Source organism: Simochromis diagramma, unplaced genomic scaffold (genome assembly GCF_900408965.1).
Source record: "Simochromis diagramma unplaced genomic scaffold, fSimDia1.1 OVJJ01000486.1, whole genome shotgun sequence".
In the NCBI taxonomy this organism is placed as follows: Eukaryota; Metazoa; Chordata; class Actinopteri; order Cichliformes; family Cichlidae; genus Simochromis; species Simochromis diagramma.
In genome coordinates, this window is record NW_024387047.1 from 2487176 (window position 1) to 2501539 (window position 14364).

General features: G+C 41.5%; 2 protein-coding genes across 2 annotated transcripts; one reads left to right on the forward strand and one right to left on the reverse strand.

Annotated features, from left to right (window-relative positions):
• Nucleotides 1–227: 227 nt before the first annotated feature.
• Nucleotides 228–1384, reverse strand: LOC120741703 (epithelial cell adhesion molecule-like). Its single transcript, XM_040044726.1, has 2 exons — nucleotides 1232–1384; nucleotides 228–1147 (listed from the first exon to the last, which is right to left on the reverse strand). The coding sequence occupies exons 1-2, from the start codon at nucleotides 1310–1312 to the stop codon at nucleotides 986–988; spliced, it is 243 nt and encodes an 80-aa protein (XP_039900660.1). The 5' UTR covers nucleotides 1313–1384; the 3' UTR covers nucleotides 228–985.
• Nucleotides 1385–3761: 2377 nt separating this feature from the next.
• On the forward strand, nucleotides 3762–14299 carry LOC120741710 (fibrillin-1-like). The gene is made up of 4 exons (XM_040044728.1): nucleotides 3762–4213; nucleotides 11251–11306; nucleotides 11396–13474; nucleotides 14142–14299. The coding sequence occupies exons 1-4, from the start codon at nucleotides 3762–3764 to the stop codon at nucleotides 14270–14272; spliced, it is 2718 nt and encodes a 905-aa protein (XP_039900662.1). The 3' UTR covers nucleotides 14273–14299.
• Nucleotides 14300–14364: the final 65 nt, after the last annotated feature.

The following is a 14364-nucleotide window of genomic DNA, read 5'->3' on the forward strand; positions in this document are numbered from 1 at the left end:
CTGATCACCACCTGCACTCATGTATATATCATGTATATATCTATCCACTTAGCACTTTTAATTCTTATTCTTATTTTTATATTTTTATGACAGTATGTTGCACTGAAGCACCGCAGCAATTTCCTAATGTTGTAAACCTCCTCAACATCTGGCAATAAACCCTTTCTGATTTTGCCTGATTTTGCCTTATCTTGACCATGTCTACATACTGCACTGAGTTCCTGCCATGTGATTGGCTGATTAGATATTTGCATTAGAAAGCAGTTGAACACATTTACTTAAAAACTTGGCTGGATGCATGCACACTTCCTTTAAAAATAAGAGAGAGAATAGTTATTTTATTTTCTAGTAGGAACGCACATTAACACAAACCATAAACATCCGAAATCAGATTTTATCTGATCTTCACTCAGAGACTTTCCTCCTGAGTTACAGCAACCCCAGAATATCCACAAGCCTTTTCTACTCTGTACCAAAATCGATCAACTCAAAGGCTTAAACAGGACCAGAGGACTCAGAAATATGAGGTGAGGAAGGATCGACTTTATTCTGCTTTTATTTTATTCTTTTGTTGGGGGCAAGTCACTGTCATGACTTAGAGTCACCCAGCCTCACGTGTAAAGGTAACGTAAAATAATCGTTATTGCGTTTTACTAATGCACTGATATTTTTATTAAAAATTAATGACAGCTTGAATATACGAAAGCTCCACTGGACTGTTACATGTGTCAGTTTGTGACATACTTTGGCAAATACAAGTGTGCGTTAACTGTGACCTGCTGTCAAAGTCGTTTTGCATCGAGGTCCACATCCAGCCCACTTTAATCTTAAGTGGGCCGAACCAGAGAAACTCCCCTTTGTCTCAGTATAAAAATGTTTAACCATGCCTTTAATCCCCTTTAATATAAAAAGAAGTGAAATTTCAAGAGTGTTAACATTTAGATGGTAAGGGATTACTTTAAAAAAAGCATTTTTAAAATTTCCTTTAAAAATTAAAAAAAATTGGACAAGGAGGACGAGATGCATGAACAGTCGGGGGCTCCTCATCCACGTAGTAAATGATGATCTTCTCCATCATCAGGTTCTGCCCATCCACAGAAGGAGTAAAGCGTCTGCTCTGGTCAGTAAACAGGGGCAGCATCTTCACCTGCAGAAAGTCACGTGAATTGATGGAGTTAGCCAGTGGGTCCATTATACAAAACGTGCACACACACAAAAAGGTTGTACATACGTCTTTCTCCATGTAGTAGGCCATTCTGGACAGGTCATAGGTGCGATCTCCTTTCACCTTCTTCACATCAACCACAATCATGCGAGCGTCTGTATATGTAACCACATTACTATACTGTGACTTAAAGATGTTTAAATTTAACAAAACTTTCAGTATTATATAAGGATGAATCTTTCGGCTGCTAGTCCCAACAGAGCGGTACAAACCTTCTAAACCGCCACCCACCAACAAAACTAGCTAGCATAACATTAAAAACAGCTTTTTGGTTCAACTCTGGTGGCTAATTACAATATTTGATCAAATAAAAAAAGCAAAACTACATCGCATATAATCATAATATATCTATGTCTTAACTTTGAAATGTGTTTTTTTTTTGGGTGAAAATTTCCATTAAATGTGCATTTCTTTTCAGCAGAATAAAGTTTGTATCAAATTTAAACTGCTTACAGCTCTGATCCGAGGCTGCTACTGCGAGAGCGGCCAGAACAGCAAACATCCACATTGTCATAATCAAACGTGAAGGAGAAAGTTTTCGTCTGTCTGCTTCCTATGCATCCGTCTCCTGCAGAGTCAAAGACCGAATGAAAAATTCCGTCCACGCACCCAACAAGGTTACTTTTCTCTGCACATGTGCGTCCTGGTCAAACCTGTTTTGGACAGGAACCAAAGCACAGGTGAGATGAAGAACCAAGTCCGTATCGTTCTACAATAGGAACTGAGCTGTACTTGATGACATCACAGCTCAGCTTAATTTTTACTGCCAGCCCCCTTAATTTAACTGTGATTAATATTTGCAATGGAAAAACATTACATTAAGATTTCTTTAAGAAAAAAAATGCGCCTGCCTAGACGATGCAGAATAGATGCTGAGTTTGTTACACATACAGACACTGATAGCAGTGCAGAGCCTATCACTACTACATGTAACCAGGGTAACCAATTATGCAGTCAAAAGGGACCAGACACTTAAATCTTAGTGAAAGGCCATAAAACTGTCCCAGTTTTCTCAACAGTGGACAGAGTTAATGAGCCTGCGCAGTATCTGTGGCTGTTTTATCATCCAAGGATTTATTACTATGTCATTCTGTGACGTGAACAGGATGTTTAATTGATGGCGCCACCATGTCACTGGTGCTAGAACTAACTGCCACGTTTCAAAACACTGTCCCTTTGTCATGAACTGACCTTTGCTGCAAATTCAAGTGCAGACTGAAATTAGGGCTGAAAAAATACCTGCTATCACCCTGTGGCAGCAGTCGTGTGGTGTTGTAAGAATGAGGACCCAAAACGTTGGCACTGGCTGTGATGCGAGCGAGCTTTATTGCAGACGGTGTACACAACAAAAACGAGGGAAAAACCAAAACAAAACCTGAACTGGGAACAACTAAAGAACACCTCTCTATGACTTTCATAGAGATAAGGTACCGCTGTACCAGACTCAGCGCCTGAAGAGATGGCTGAGCAGGTTTTGATGATGAATCTACTGGATGACACATTAGTTGACATTGCACAGATCAAATGTTGGACAGCTAAGGATGTCTTGTTGTTGCAAGTTCGTGAGTACACCTTAAAAGGCTGGCTTGTTCAGACCGGGGCCTGTTTCAAGCCATATCGACAGAGAAAGCTGGAACTGAGTGTGAGGGATGATTGCGTGCTCTGCTGAGCCCGACTAATTATTCCCACCAAAGACAGAGACAAAATATTGAAACTCCTGCACCAGACTCATACAGGCATGTCGAAGATGAAAGGCTTGGCAAGGTCTTATGTATGGTGGTCCTGGGATGGATGAGAACGTTGAAATGGAAGTGCAGGCATGTGAGGAGTGTCAGAAACACCACAAGTCTCCACCTACGGCACCATTACACCCTTGCGAATGGCCGGAGTCACCGTAGTCCAGGATCCATGTGGACTATGCAGGGCCTTTCCTCGGGGAGATATTTCTAATCATAGTGGATGCTCCTTCCAAGTGGATGGACATTTACCCTGTGAAATCCTCTACATCACAGGTGACTATAGAGAAACTGCGACAGAGTTTCGGTGTGTTTGGACCACCTAAAATGTTAGTTTCAGACAATGGAACATGTTTCACAAGTGCTGAGTTTGAGTCATTCATGAAGCAGAATGGCATTGACCATGTGAGGTCAGCACCTTTCCATCCTTCTTCCAGTGGGTTGGCTGAGAGGGCGGTCCAGTCCCAGGAGGGGATGAAGAAAGTAAAAGGTGATACCTTGCAAACCAGACTGTCCCAATTTCTGTTCAGTTATCGCATCACACCGCATGCCACTACTGGTTTATCACCTGCAGAGTTGATGATGTCACTGAGACAGCAGATATTTTCAGCAGATATTTATGAATGCTAATTAAAAGATAAAATGATCTTGCAGGCCGACAGGTTAACCCAGAAATGTTTCCAAGTGGAGATCAGGAACCAGCTTATGAGCCTATTGGTGGACTCTGGGACTTACTGAACAATCTTTATCTTGATCTCTATGATATCATTTTTTGGAGGCTGAATGAGCTATTAGATTAAATGGAGGCACGATATGATGACGACTTTGACGCTGACTTTGACAATATCATTGAGAACAATGTAAACATTCTCAATATTAATGTGAGAGACAATAATGCCAATGTTGACCACAATGAACTGCATGATGATCATAATGCTGTTGTTGTTGTTGGCATTGAAAGTGATGATTCTGATGAGGCATTTGAAGACTGTGTGGATGTTCACCAGTACATCCCAGAAGAGGATCCTCAGCCGGCTGTATCCAGGAGGAGGTCTAGAGAGATGGATGAAGAAGATGTGGAACCAAACAAAGGAATCAGATGGAGCGAGGAGTTTTCTGATGATGACTCTGACTTCCTCTCTGCTTGTGACACTGATAGCGAGGGCTGTCCTCATGTTGGTAATATTGCTGATGAGGACATCAATCAGCAGGTAACAGAAGAAGAACCGCTGCCTGGTGGATCCACGAAAAGGTCCAGAAAAGAAGATGTAGATGAAGAAGAGCGTAACAGCAAAAAATCCAGGCTTGCAAACTCTGATTCGGGGACTAGCTCAACTGTCTTTTCCTCATCTTTTCCTTGTTTTGATGTAAGAATTCCAGGATCCAGAATTCAAAAATATGTAAATAAGAAAATATTTAAATTGATTTTTTCTGAGCAACACAATCAAACCTCTAAGATGTCACTAGAAGGCTTCAGATCTCTTTCCCCTGTGCTGAACAGGTGAATAGAAATAATTTTGCCATCTTTTGTCTGCAATAGAGAGGACAATCCAGGGCCTCTGGGTCTGTTCCACTTATTGTGTATGAACTGATACATCAGGGCAACATGGGTGTTCCCCTTCCCAGAGGTTTAAGATGTCAAGGCAGTGGACAGTATGATGCGATGGGCTATTGTACCCAGAGGGGTGGAGAAATCCAGGTAGAGTTGGAGGAGAAGAAAGCGACAGAAGCTGCTCGAGAAGGAAAGAGAAAGAGAAGGATCTGGAGGTGGCAAGCCCACACTCTCTACCCCATTTCAGACTTAAACAGGACCAGCGGACTCAGAAATATGAGGTGAGGAAGGAGCTCCGCTACTTTATTCTGCTCTTATTTCATTCTTTTTTTGGGGGCAAGGCACTGTCGTGACTTAGAGTCACCCAGCCTCACGTGTAAAGGTAACGTAAAATAATCGTTATTGCGTTTTTTATTGAAAAATAATGTCAGCTTGAATATAAATAAAGCACGAAAGCTTCACTGGACTGATAGTGCCTCGTTACATGGATCAGTTTGTGACATTGGCAAATACAAGTGTACGTTAACTGTGACCTGCTGTCAAAGTCATTTTGCGTCGAGGTCCACATCCAGCCCACTTTAATCTTAAGTGGGCCGAACCAGCAAAATGCATTTAATCCCCTTTAATATAAAACAAAAGTGCAATTTCAAGACTTTTTCTTCTACACAATAAAGAAATGCTGCTCAGAAAATGTTTTTTCCCCCCTGTGGACTTCAGTAATCCCCTGTAATCGGCACATTAGTAATACAAACCAGCTAAAGCTACAGGTAGTTGTTAAATACCAGGAGGGGTGAGAAGGGTCGCTCTATAACCTTTTACAAAACCTGCTTTTGAATGAATTAAATTCATAAATATATTTTGCATCATTTTTACAATCTGGGAGCAAATAAAGTTTAAAAAATACAATGTGGTTTTTTATAGAGGTGGGAAGTACAAATTCTACATTACTGTACTTAACTATGTGCTTTCCTTGAGTATTTATCTTTAGGTAATTTTACTTTTACTTCCTACACTTCAGCTTAAATATCTTTACTTTCTGTATGCATTTTTTCCACCTCTGGCTTTCACAGAGGCTTATATGTTGCACTATTTCTTAGAAGGCTGTCACTTATTTTGGTCTTTTTTCCTTTTTCTTTTTGCAGCTAAACAAAGAAGATATAATATGTTCACAAGCCTGTCTCTTTTACTTTGGGCTGTGTAGGGAATATCTGTTTCCATGTTTAGAGTCTTTGTGCTGTGCTAAGCTAATCAAGTACAACTTGACATGAGATGTATTTTTTTTTTTAAATGGTCCAACCTTTTTACTCACAGAAAGTGTAGAGTACGGAAGAGCAGACCAATTAAAAAATCAGAGGACATAAAGTTTTAGCAAGACTGAGAGCGTTCGTGGCAATGGACTTCTTATTTGTCATTTGCTAAAGCAGGACTCCCCCTTAAAGAAGATTAATATGATTTACTCTAGGCGTGCCCATATTGATGTAACTGGAGTCAGCCTCAGTACTGACTGTCCATCCAGAACCTTCTCCTGAGACACAGACAATAGTGTTGCATGCCCTGGAGACAGTCTTAACATTTAGATGGTAATCTGAGCAGAAGAAACGGGATTGTTGGTATTGTTCTCATAATTTAGCTCAGCTGTACTCAGAGTCATTTCCCATAAAAATGCTTTGGTGGCGGGAAAACTACATGACATTATGCCAAGAAGATTTTAAACTAAAGCCCTCACCTCAAAACTAACTCACAGTTGAAACTGAGTTTAATTGATCAACTATAGTTACATATGTAAAAGGAGCCAATACTTATGTTTCCTGTGATAGGTGTTCATATTAAAAAGGTCGAAGTTTCAAATACTGAAAACCTGAGCAAGTGTATTTGTTGGAACTGGAACAAGACAATTTAAAAACACAGCAAAAGCATTGAACACTGCTGATGCTATGAACACTCTACACACATGAGTCAAGATGCAGGAAAACTGCTCACGGAAACGCTGCACACTCCAGTTATCACAGTTATCATAGTTCTGTTTCCCTGTCTTTGATGATTTCTCAGCCAGCTCTCGATCTGATAATGTGTAGCTTGCTCATCAGCTCAGAAGAGACCACAACGCAACCTCACACAGTGGTTGCGTGCTTTGCCCACAGTGGCAAAGACCTGCACTTTCATATTCAATTCAGCTTCTCCTACAAGTAGTTTTCAGCCGCTTCATACAGGGTTCAGCATATTAGTTGTTTTCGCAGGTGTGCTCTATATCTCAACAACGGCTCATAATAAGACGACAGTCTTTCAAACAGGTCAAGTGCCTCTATGCACATCCTTAGTTAAAATATTTACCTATATCACTTCACCTCATATGTCATTGTACTGAATTTGAGCAACCCTAAGCTTAATGCAGATTACTTTTAACAACTGACACAGACGTACACAAACAACACAAATAGGCCTATAACTTTCCCCAGCCTGCGTGAACCCGCACGGCCGTTGAGCTCCTGGACTCGCGTGTACCCGCGCAGTCACTGAGCTGCACCTGCCTGCGTGAAACCGCACGGCATAGGCGTAGCTCTCTTTCCTTTATAAGCCTGCGATTAACCGCACGGCTCAGGTCCGCGTGAACCCGCGCAGCTACAGCGCTCTTCTTTGTACAGTACTTACTTGTTGCTGTTCTTGCATTAATCTCGAATCCCGTCAATCACCATCCAGCGAGGAGAAAAAACAGACAGCTAATCCACCGGCCCGATGACAAATTCTCACGTCTCGGGACTTTACTACAGGAACTTCTATACGTCCTGGCTGACGTCTTTCGGCGTGTCTCTTTTCCCCCTCGGTGAATGTCAATTCTAGGGATCCGGCTTCGAAGGACCAATTAATGTTGGGTCTGTCTAGCACAGGCCCACCGCTGGAACGAGACAATTTACAAGCACATCAAAAGCATTGAACACCAAGTAGGCAAAGTTCTTCTTGTTACTCATGCATGAGGGAGACCTGCCTGGAGCCAAGTGTCGTTGCACCACTTGACCTCCGTCAGACTCTCAGCCAGGTTCCCCATAGCACTCCTTTTATTGTGGTTACATGAATATGCATAGGGTCATTAACACATAACATCTTACATAGGTATACATGTGAACAAAGAATACTGTGTGTGTGTGTGTGTGTGTGTGGGGGGTCAGAGTGTGACCCCATAAAGACTTCCCTAAACCTGCTGGTCTGGAAGTCCAGCAATTCATCTAAACAAAAGGCACTTAGACTAAAACAGATATAGCTACGTTTATCCTACCATAAGACAATAAGAGAAGGTACGACCTCTCCCCATCCTCCCAGAGTGCTCTCTAATGCACACAAAGTTTGCAGACTATCAAGGATCAAACCTCTACCAATCTACAACTAATTATAAAACTCTAAGCATATATGGTTAAATATTTCTAAGCATAAATGACAATCAACAATACAAAACCTAACAGTATTCACAACCAATTTATGTGAGCTGAAAAAACAGAAATTAGTGTGTTTAAAACACTAATACTTTCTCCATTTTTTGATTTGCATACTATCAGTGATAGGAGATACCTCCAATTCAATCCAATTCAATTCAGTTTTATTTATATAGCGTAAAATCACAACAACAGTTGCCTCAAGGCGTTTTATATTGTACAGTAGACCCTATAATAATAGATACAGAGAAAACCCAACAATCACATGACCCCCTATGAGCAAGCACTTTGGTGACAGTGGGAAGAAAAAACTCCCTTTTAACAGGAAGAAACCTCCAGCAGAACCAGGCTCTGGGAAGGGCGGGGCCATCTGCTGCGACCGGTTGGGGTGAGAGAAGGAAGACAGGATAAAGACATGCTGTGGAAGAGAGACAGAGATTAATAACAAGTGTGATTCCATGCAGAGAGGTCTATTAACACATGTTGAGAGAGAAAGGTGACTGAAAGGGAAAAACTCAGTGCATCATGGGAATTCCCCAGCAGCCTATGACTATTGCAGCATAACTAAGGGAGGATTCAGGGTCAGCTGGTCCAGCCCTAACTATATGCTTTTGCAAAAAGGAAAGTTTTAAGCCTAATCTTAAAAGTAGAGATAGCCTCTGTCTCCCGAATCCAAACTGGAAGCTGGTTCTGTCAAGGTTGGCTGAAAGAGAAGCCAAACGCTGGACTTTTAGAATGGAGAAAGTGTGTTTATTTACAGAGAAAACAGTGCCAGTAATCCACAGTGTGTGCTCTCCCAATTCCCCGTGCTGTGATTCCTCTCCGTGATGCGTGGTACTGTTTCGTCCTCCTCGGTGCTGTGTTCAACAGTGTGCTGCTCCCTCCACACGTTTGCGTAATCACCCTGGAAACAAGAGATGCCACGATGAGTGCCGTCCCATCCACCGACAGACAAAACACATTAACCATTCCAACAAGAGAGTAACTGAAAATACGATTATACGAGCTGAGCACTAACTGTATTTCTAGATTAATAATCCTGCACTGAGTAGAGCTCCTTGATTAGGCAGATCAGCAACAGGTGAGTGATTATCACAGGTGTGGCTAGCTCCAAGGCAGGGACTCTGCAGGCCTGGTGGGGCAGCAAAGCTGACATAACAACACACAGGGAAATGAGGAACCAGGAGCAGATTGCACCACAACCATAAATGATTAAGAAAGACGAATAAAACTCATAATATTCATTCAACTCAAAAATAACACATGATCCCTGGGTCACAGACTCAGACCCATGACAGGTTCCACAGAAGAGGGGCCTGAAAACTGAAGGCTCTGCCTCCCATTCTACTTTTAAATACTCTGGGAACAACATGTAAGCCTGCAGTGTGAGAGCGGAGTGCTCTAATGGGGTGACATGGTACTATGAGGTCATTAAGATAAGATGGGGCCTGATTATTTAAGACCTTGTATGTGAGGAGCAGGATTTTGAATTGAATTCTGGATTTAACAGGAAGCCAATGAAGGGAAGCCAAAACAGGAGAAATCTGCTCTCTCTCTCTAGTCCCTGTCAGGACTCTTGCTGCAGCATTTTGGATAAACTGAAGGCTTTTCAGGGAGTTTTTAGGACTTCCTGATAATAATGATTACAGTAGTCCAGCCTAGAAGTAATAAATATGATCTGCACCAAGGCCCAGTAATTAAGGAGGTTTTTTAGTCCTCAACCAATCAGCAAATAATACCGGCTGACAATATTGCCTGCCATTGTTAGCTATTTGCCATTTTATCAAAGTTAAAAAATGGTTTTAAAGTAAAGAAGAGATGAGAAAAACACATTTTAACTATTTTATGAGGGTTGCACAGTCTTGATCACCTTTTTTTGAATAATGGAGACATTTGAACTCTCATTCAGCAGCCTCGCCCAGTTTTAATGCGACTTAAGGAGAGTTTCAGGTATTTAGCCTGTAATGAGGTTGTTCTCCACTCACATTAATACAGCGTTTTCAAATGCTCAAGACATAAAGACACAGGAATATTTATTTTACTATGTAATGCATGTTAAAAAGTTGTCTCATATATTGGAATATAGTGGCTTTTTGGGCTTTTAAATCCCCAAATACTGGTATCCAAAATCCATTAAAAATCCTATAGCTGTCAGCTGTAATTACTTTTAACCTTTAATCATGCAAAGGAAGTAGGAAATATGGCAGTGGAATGGCGAACTGTGTTTCTTTCAGTTTACAACACAAAGAGGATGAACAGGTCAGGTAAATTAAAAAAGAACCTAAAACAAAACCAAAAAACAAATGAATAAATAATAAAAGTGCTTCACTTTTTTCATTTTGTAAATCTGGATTATCAGAGCAGAGTGTTGTAATTACCTTAATTTCTTATTACTTCTCTGAAGTCAACAAAAAACTGAAAATTTTGTCATCATAATGCCAAAAATTATAACGTCATCAACAGAAATGATTTTTGCTTTTTGATCTTTAATACCATCACTCAGTTTGTGCAGCACACGACATTTTTTCAGAAGCCAAATAACTGCCAGATCTTACAAGTCCACAAAATCTATTTCTCATTGTGAGACAAAAAACAAATTAATCACACAAAGACCTTTCATCGGGTTTGGGGCGTTTATTTTTAGGTGAAAGGAAATATTTGCTTTAAATATAAAACTCAATGTCTTCATTTATGGTAAAACCAGGTTGGAATATTTAGGCATGCTATGTCTTAGAAAGTGTTACGATTACTTTGACACTTCTTTTTTTAAGTGAATGCATTAACTATAGGAGATCTAATTTTATGGTATGATGTAACCATAGTAAAATTTTAGGAACTCAACAAAAACATGTTTTTTCTTATTGCAAACGACAGTCCTACTTAGATGGTGAGTCAAGATAACCCCATAGGTTTATTTGTGTTAAATCGACCGTAACAATGATGATGAGTGATGAAGGTAGGCCTGTAAGTAGAGTAAAAAAGGTAACACATGCTCTCTGGTTACAAAAGCCTAGTTACACACCAAAGCTTGACAAACAAACCTGGATGGCATTTCATCTCACTCTACATAACGTAGAAACTGAGGCCACTTGGGTTTAACATGGGTGTTTATCTGTACTTAGAGAGCTATAAAAAGTCCAAGTTGGATGAAATTCCTCTCTCCTTACCTTTGTATACCTTTGTATGAACTCTTCTTATTTATCCATTGTCCAAGAAGAGTACAGAATGTTTCTAGAAAAAGTATATTGTTGCATATGCTACTTTAAATAGTTATGGGCAGTTCCCATAATTTTCTTTTCTTTGCCTTCACAGGTTTTCACTTCTGTGGCTGTTCAGTCTATTTGCAGTGCTGGATTACTGCGGTGCAGGTATCAGACTTCTGCATAATACTTTCAGGTGACACATGATCAGGTGCATCTTCTTTCAAGCTCATTTCTTGTCTTTATGTTCTTTTCAGTTGATCTGAGGGACTGTGAGGGAGCAGGCAGCAAATGTAACCCCAACGCTGACTGTATAAGGATCAGTAACACCTTTACCTGTGCGTGTAGAATGGGCTACCAGGGCGATGGTCTGACGTGCAGCGACATCGACGAATGTGGCAGTGGCCTGAACAACTGCCACAAACAGGCAGACTGCACCAATACCTTAGGCAGCTATAACTGTGTCTGCCGCAGTGGATACACTGGAGATGGTGCAACCTGCGAGGACGTAGATGAGTGTCAAAGAGACAACGGGGGTTGCCATGAATATGCCCTCTGTACTAACTTTGAGGGAGGACGAAAATGCCAGTGCAAAAGTGGCTTTAGTGGTAACGGCTTTCAGTGTACTGATATTAATGAATGCACAACACCGAATATTTGCCATTGGAACGCCACCTGCACCAACACCCCAGGGTCTCACGTCTGTGCCTGTAATCCTGGTTATAAGGGCAATGGAAAGTACCTATGTCTGGATGTAGATGAATGCTCAGAGACTCCAAACGTGTGTCCTTCTGGACGTGGCTACAGAGGTTGTAGAAACCTGCCTGGATCCTACAGTTGCGTATGCAGCCCTGGCTTTGAAAATATTGGAAGGAATTGTGTGGACATCGATGAATGTGCCGCTAGCACCTGCAGCCGTTTTGCAGATTGTGAAAACAGCTTAGGGTCATACACGTGTACTTGCAAAAGTGGCTTTGCTGGAAATGGGCTGACATGCGTAGACATAAACGAATGCAATGGAAACAATGAATGTGACCCCAGGGCGGTGTGCATCAACAGGATGGGCAGTTATGAGTGCTCTTGTCCAGTTGGTTTTCTTGGAAACGGAAGACAGTGTAACGACATAAATGAGTGTGAAAGAACTAACATCTGTCCTTCTCCCACTACCTGTGTGAACACTGGTGGCTCGTACTACTGTGACTGTGGCCGCGGCTTTATCTTTAATAACTCCCAGTGCACTGACGTGGATGAGTGCGTGCCCGGCCGCTGCAGCCCCTACGCAACCTGCACGAATTCACCTGGGTCCTTCTCTTGTCAGTGCTTGGAGGGATACAGGGGGGACGGTTTTACCTGTGAGGATGTGGATGAATGCTCGCAGGCTAAGCAGTGCCACGCCAGTGCTCTGTGCATTAACCTTCCAGGCTCCTACAACTGTACTTGTCAGGTGGGTTATTCTGGAGATGGGATACAGCAATGCAGGGATATAAATGAGTGTTTGGTGGATAACGGAGGTTGCAGAAACAAAGCTACGTGTGTCAACAATCAGGGATCCTTTTCATGCCTGTGTCAGCCTGGCTACGTCTTGATTAACCGTACTCTTTGCCAGGATATAAATGAGTGCAAGGAATTGAAGAATCCCTGTGGCGTGAATGAAGAATGCAATAACACCGACGGGGCGTACCAGTGCCCATGCCGGGTTGGGTACTACCGCCCTGGTAGCAACATGAATTGCATCGATATTGATGAGTGTAAAGACAACCCATGTCATGTCCAAGCCACGTGTATCAACACGCAAGGCTCACACACCTGCACCTGCAAGAGTGGCTTTGTAGCAAACGGCACTCAGTGCGTGGATGCAGACGAGTGTTCTCAGAAGGATATATGCCACGCACGAGCAAACTGCACTAACCTAATAGGGAACTTCTTATGCACTTGTCAGGAGGGTTTCAGGGGCGATGGCTTCTTCTGTCAGGACGTGGACGAATGCTCCATCTCTAATACAACCTGCCCCGCTTTCTCAACATGTATCAACTCGGCCGGTTCTCACGTCTGCTCATGTTTGAATGGTACAGTGGCCTTTAATAACACTTGTGTGCCACCCAGCCCACTGTGTGACCCTGCGTGCCACAGTCGCGGCCTGTGCCACCGTTCACCAACTGGATACCAGTGCGTTTGTGACCTGGGCTACACGGGCAATGGACTGACTTGCTCCGACATAGACGAGTGCCAGAGGGAAAATGTTTGTCCTCAAAATGAAATGGAGTGTAAAAATATCCCAGGATCATTTTCCTGCACCTGCAAACAGGGCTACACTCTCAATGGAACTCAGTGTGTCGGTAAAACAAACTTTTCATATGTCTCACAATTACTCTGTCAAGGCATGTTTAACACTTTATTATAAAGTTAAAAAAACAAAATTCTCAATAATATAAATGCGTATCTCTCATATACGGTTTGATTGGGCTTTTTATTCAAACTGTTTAAGAAACCAGGCTTAATACTGATTAACAAACCACCCGCTCTTCCTGGATCCAGAATAATGAGTTACTTCATTTATAGTATTCATTTCCTAATATTTTTTTTAACCTCCTAGGACCTGGCGTCCAATGTGGACATCACATTTTGGGTTGTCTAGACTAAAATACAAAATTTTGCTCTACAAGAGCCTGATATACACTTACAAGGACGTTATACCGCCACTCTTCTATCGAAATTTAAATCGAACGTCCTTATATGCGGATCTAATTTTTCTCAGAAACAAAAATCAGGTTAAAAAAAATCACATAATTCTTTGTTTTTACATTCATCAGGTCCCAATCAGCCCAAATAGCAAAGAGAAATTAAAAATGCATGCCATGGAAGAGTTTGTGTCTTAGGAGGTTAAACTTATATGTATTTTATCTCACTTCTAGATTAAAGTTTGCATATAAAATTTTTTAAATCTATATTATTTTCCTTTTTTTCCTACCCTACCTTACACCTCATTTCCTGTTACCTTTGTAGATGTGAACGAATGTGAGACAGGTCAACAGGATTGCAGTGAATTTGCTAAGTGTGTCAACACAGTGGGCAGCCATTCCTGTTTCTGTCTCAGCGGTTTTACGGGTGATGGAAAAAACTGCTCTGGTAAGTAATAAATCCTCATTTAACCTTCAATTGGAAAAATTGGTTCTTTTGCACCAATCAGTGGACTTTCTTTGAGCTTTTTTTTTAGCACCATTCGGAG

What these genes read in the sequence shown, in the direction of transcription:
- LOC120741703 (XM_040044726.1), bottom strand. Translation starts at nt 1,312, where the DNA reads ATGATTGTGGTTGATGTGAAGAAGGTGAAAGGAGATCGCACCTATGAC. An exon ending in CCTACTACATGGAGAAAGAC is followed by an intron (nt 1,148 to 1,231) that starts GTATGTACAACC and finishes GACTTTCTGCAG; the next exon opens with GTGAAGATGCTGCCCCTGTT.
- LOC120741710 (XM_040044728.1), top strand. Translation starts at nt 3,762, where the DNA reads ATGGAGGCACGATATGATGACGACTTTGACGCTGACTTTGACAATATC. An exon ending in CCTGGTGGATCCACGAAAAG is followed by an intron (nt 4,214 to 11,250) that starts GTCCAGAAAAGA and finishes TTGCCTTCACAG; the next exon opens with GTTTTCACTTCTGTGGCTGT. An exon ending in GCTGGATTACTGCGGTGCAG is followed by an intron (nt 11,307 to 11,395) that starts GTATCAGACTTC and finishes TGTTCTTTTCAG; the next exon opens with TTGATCTGAGGGACTGTGAG.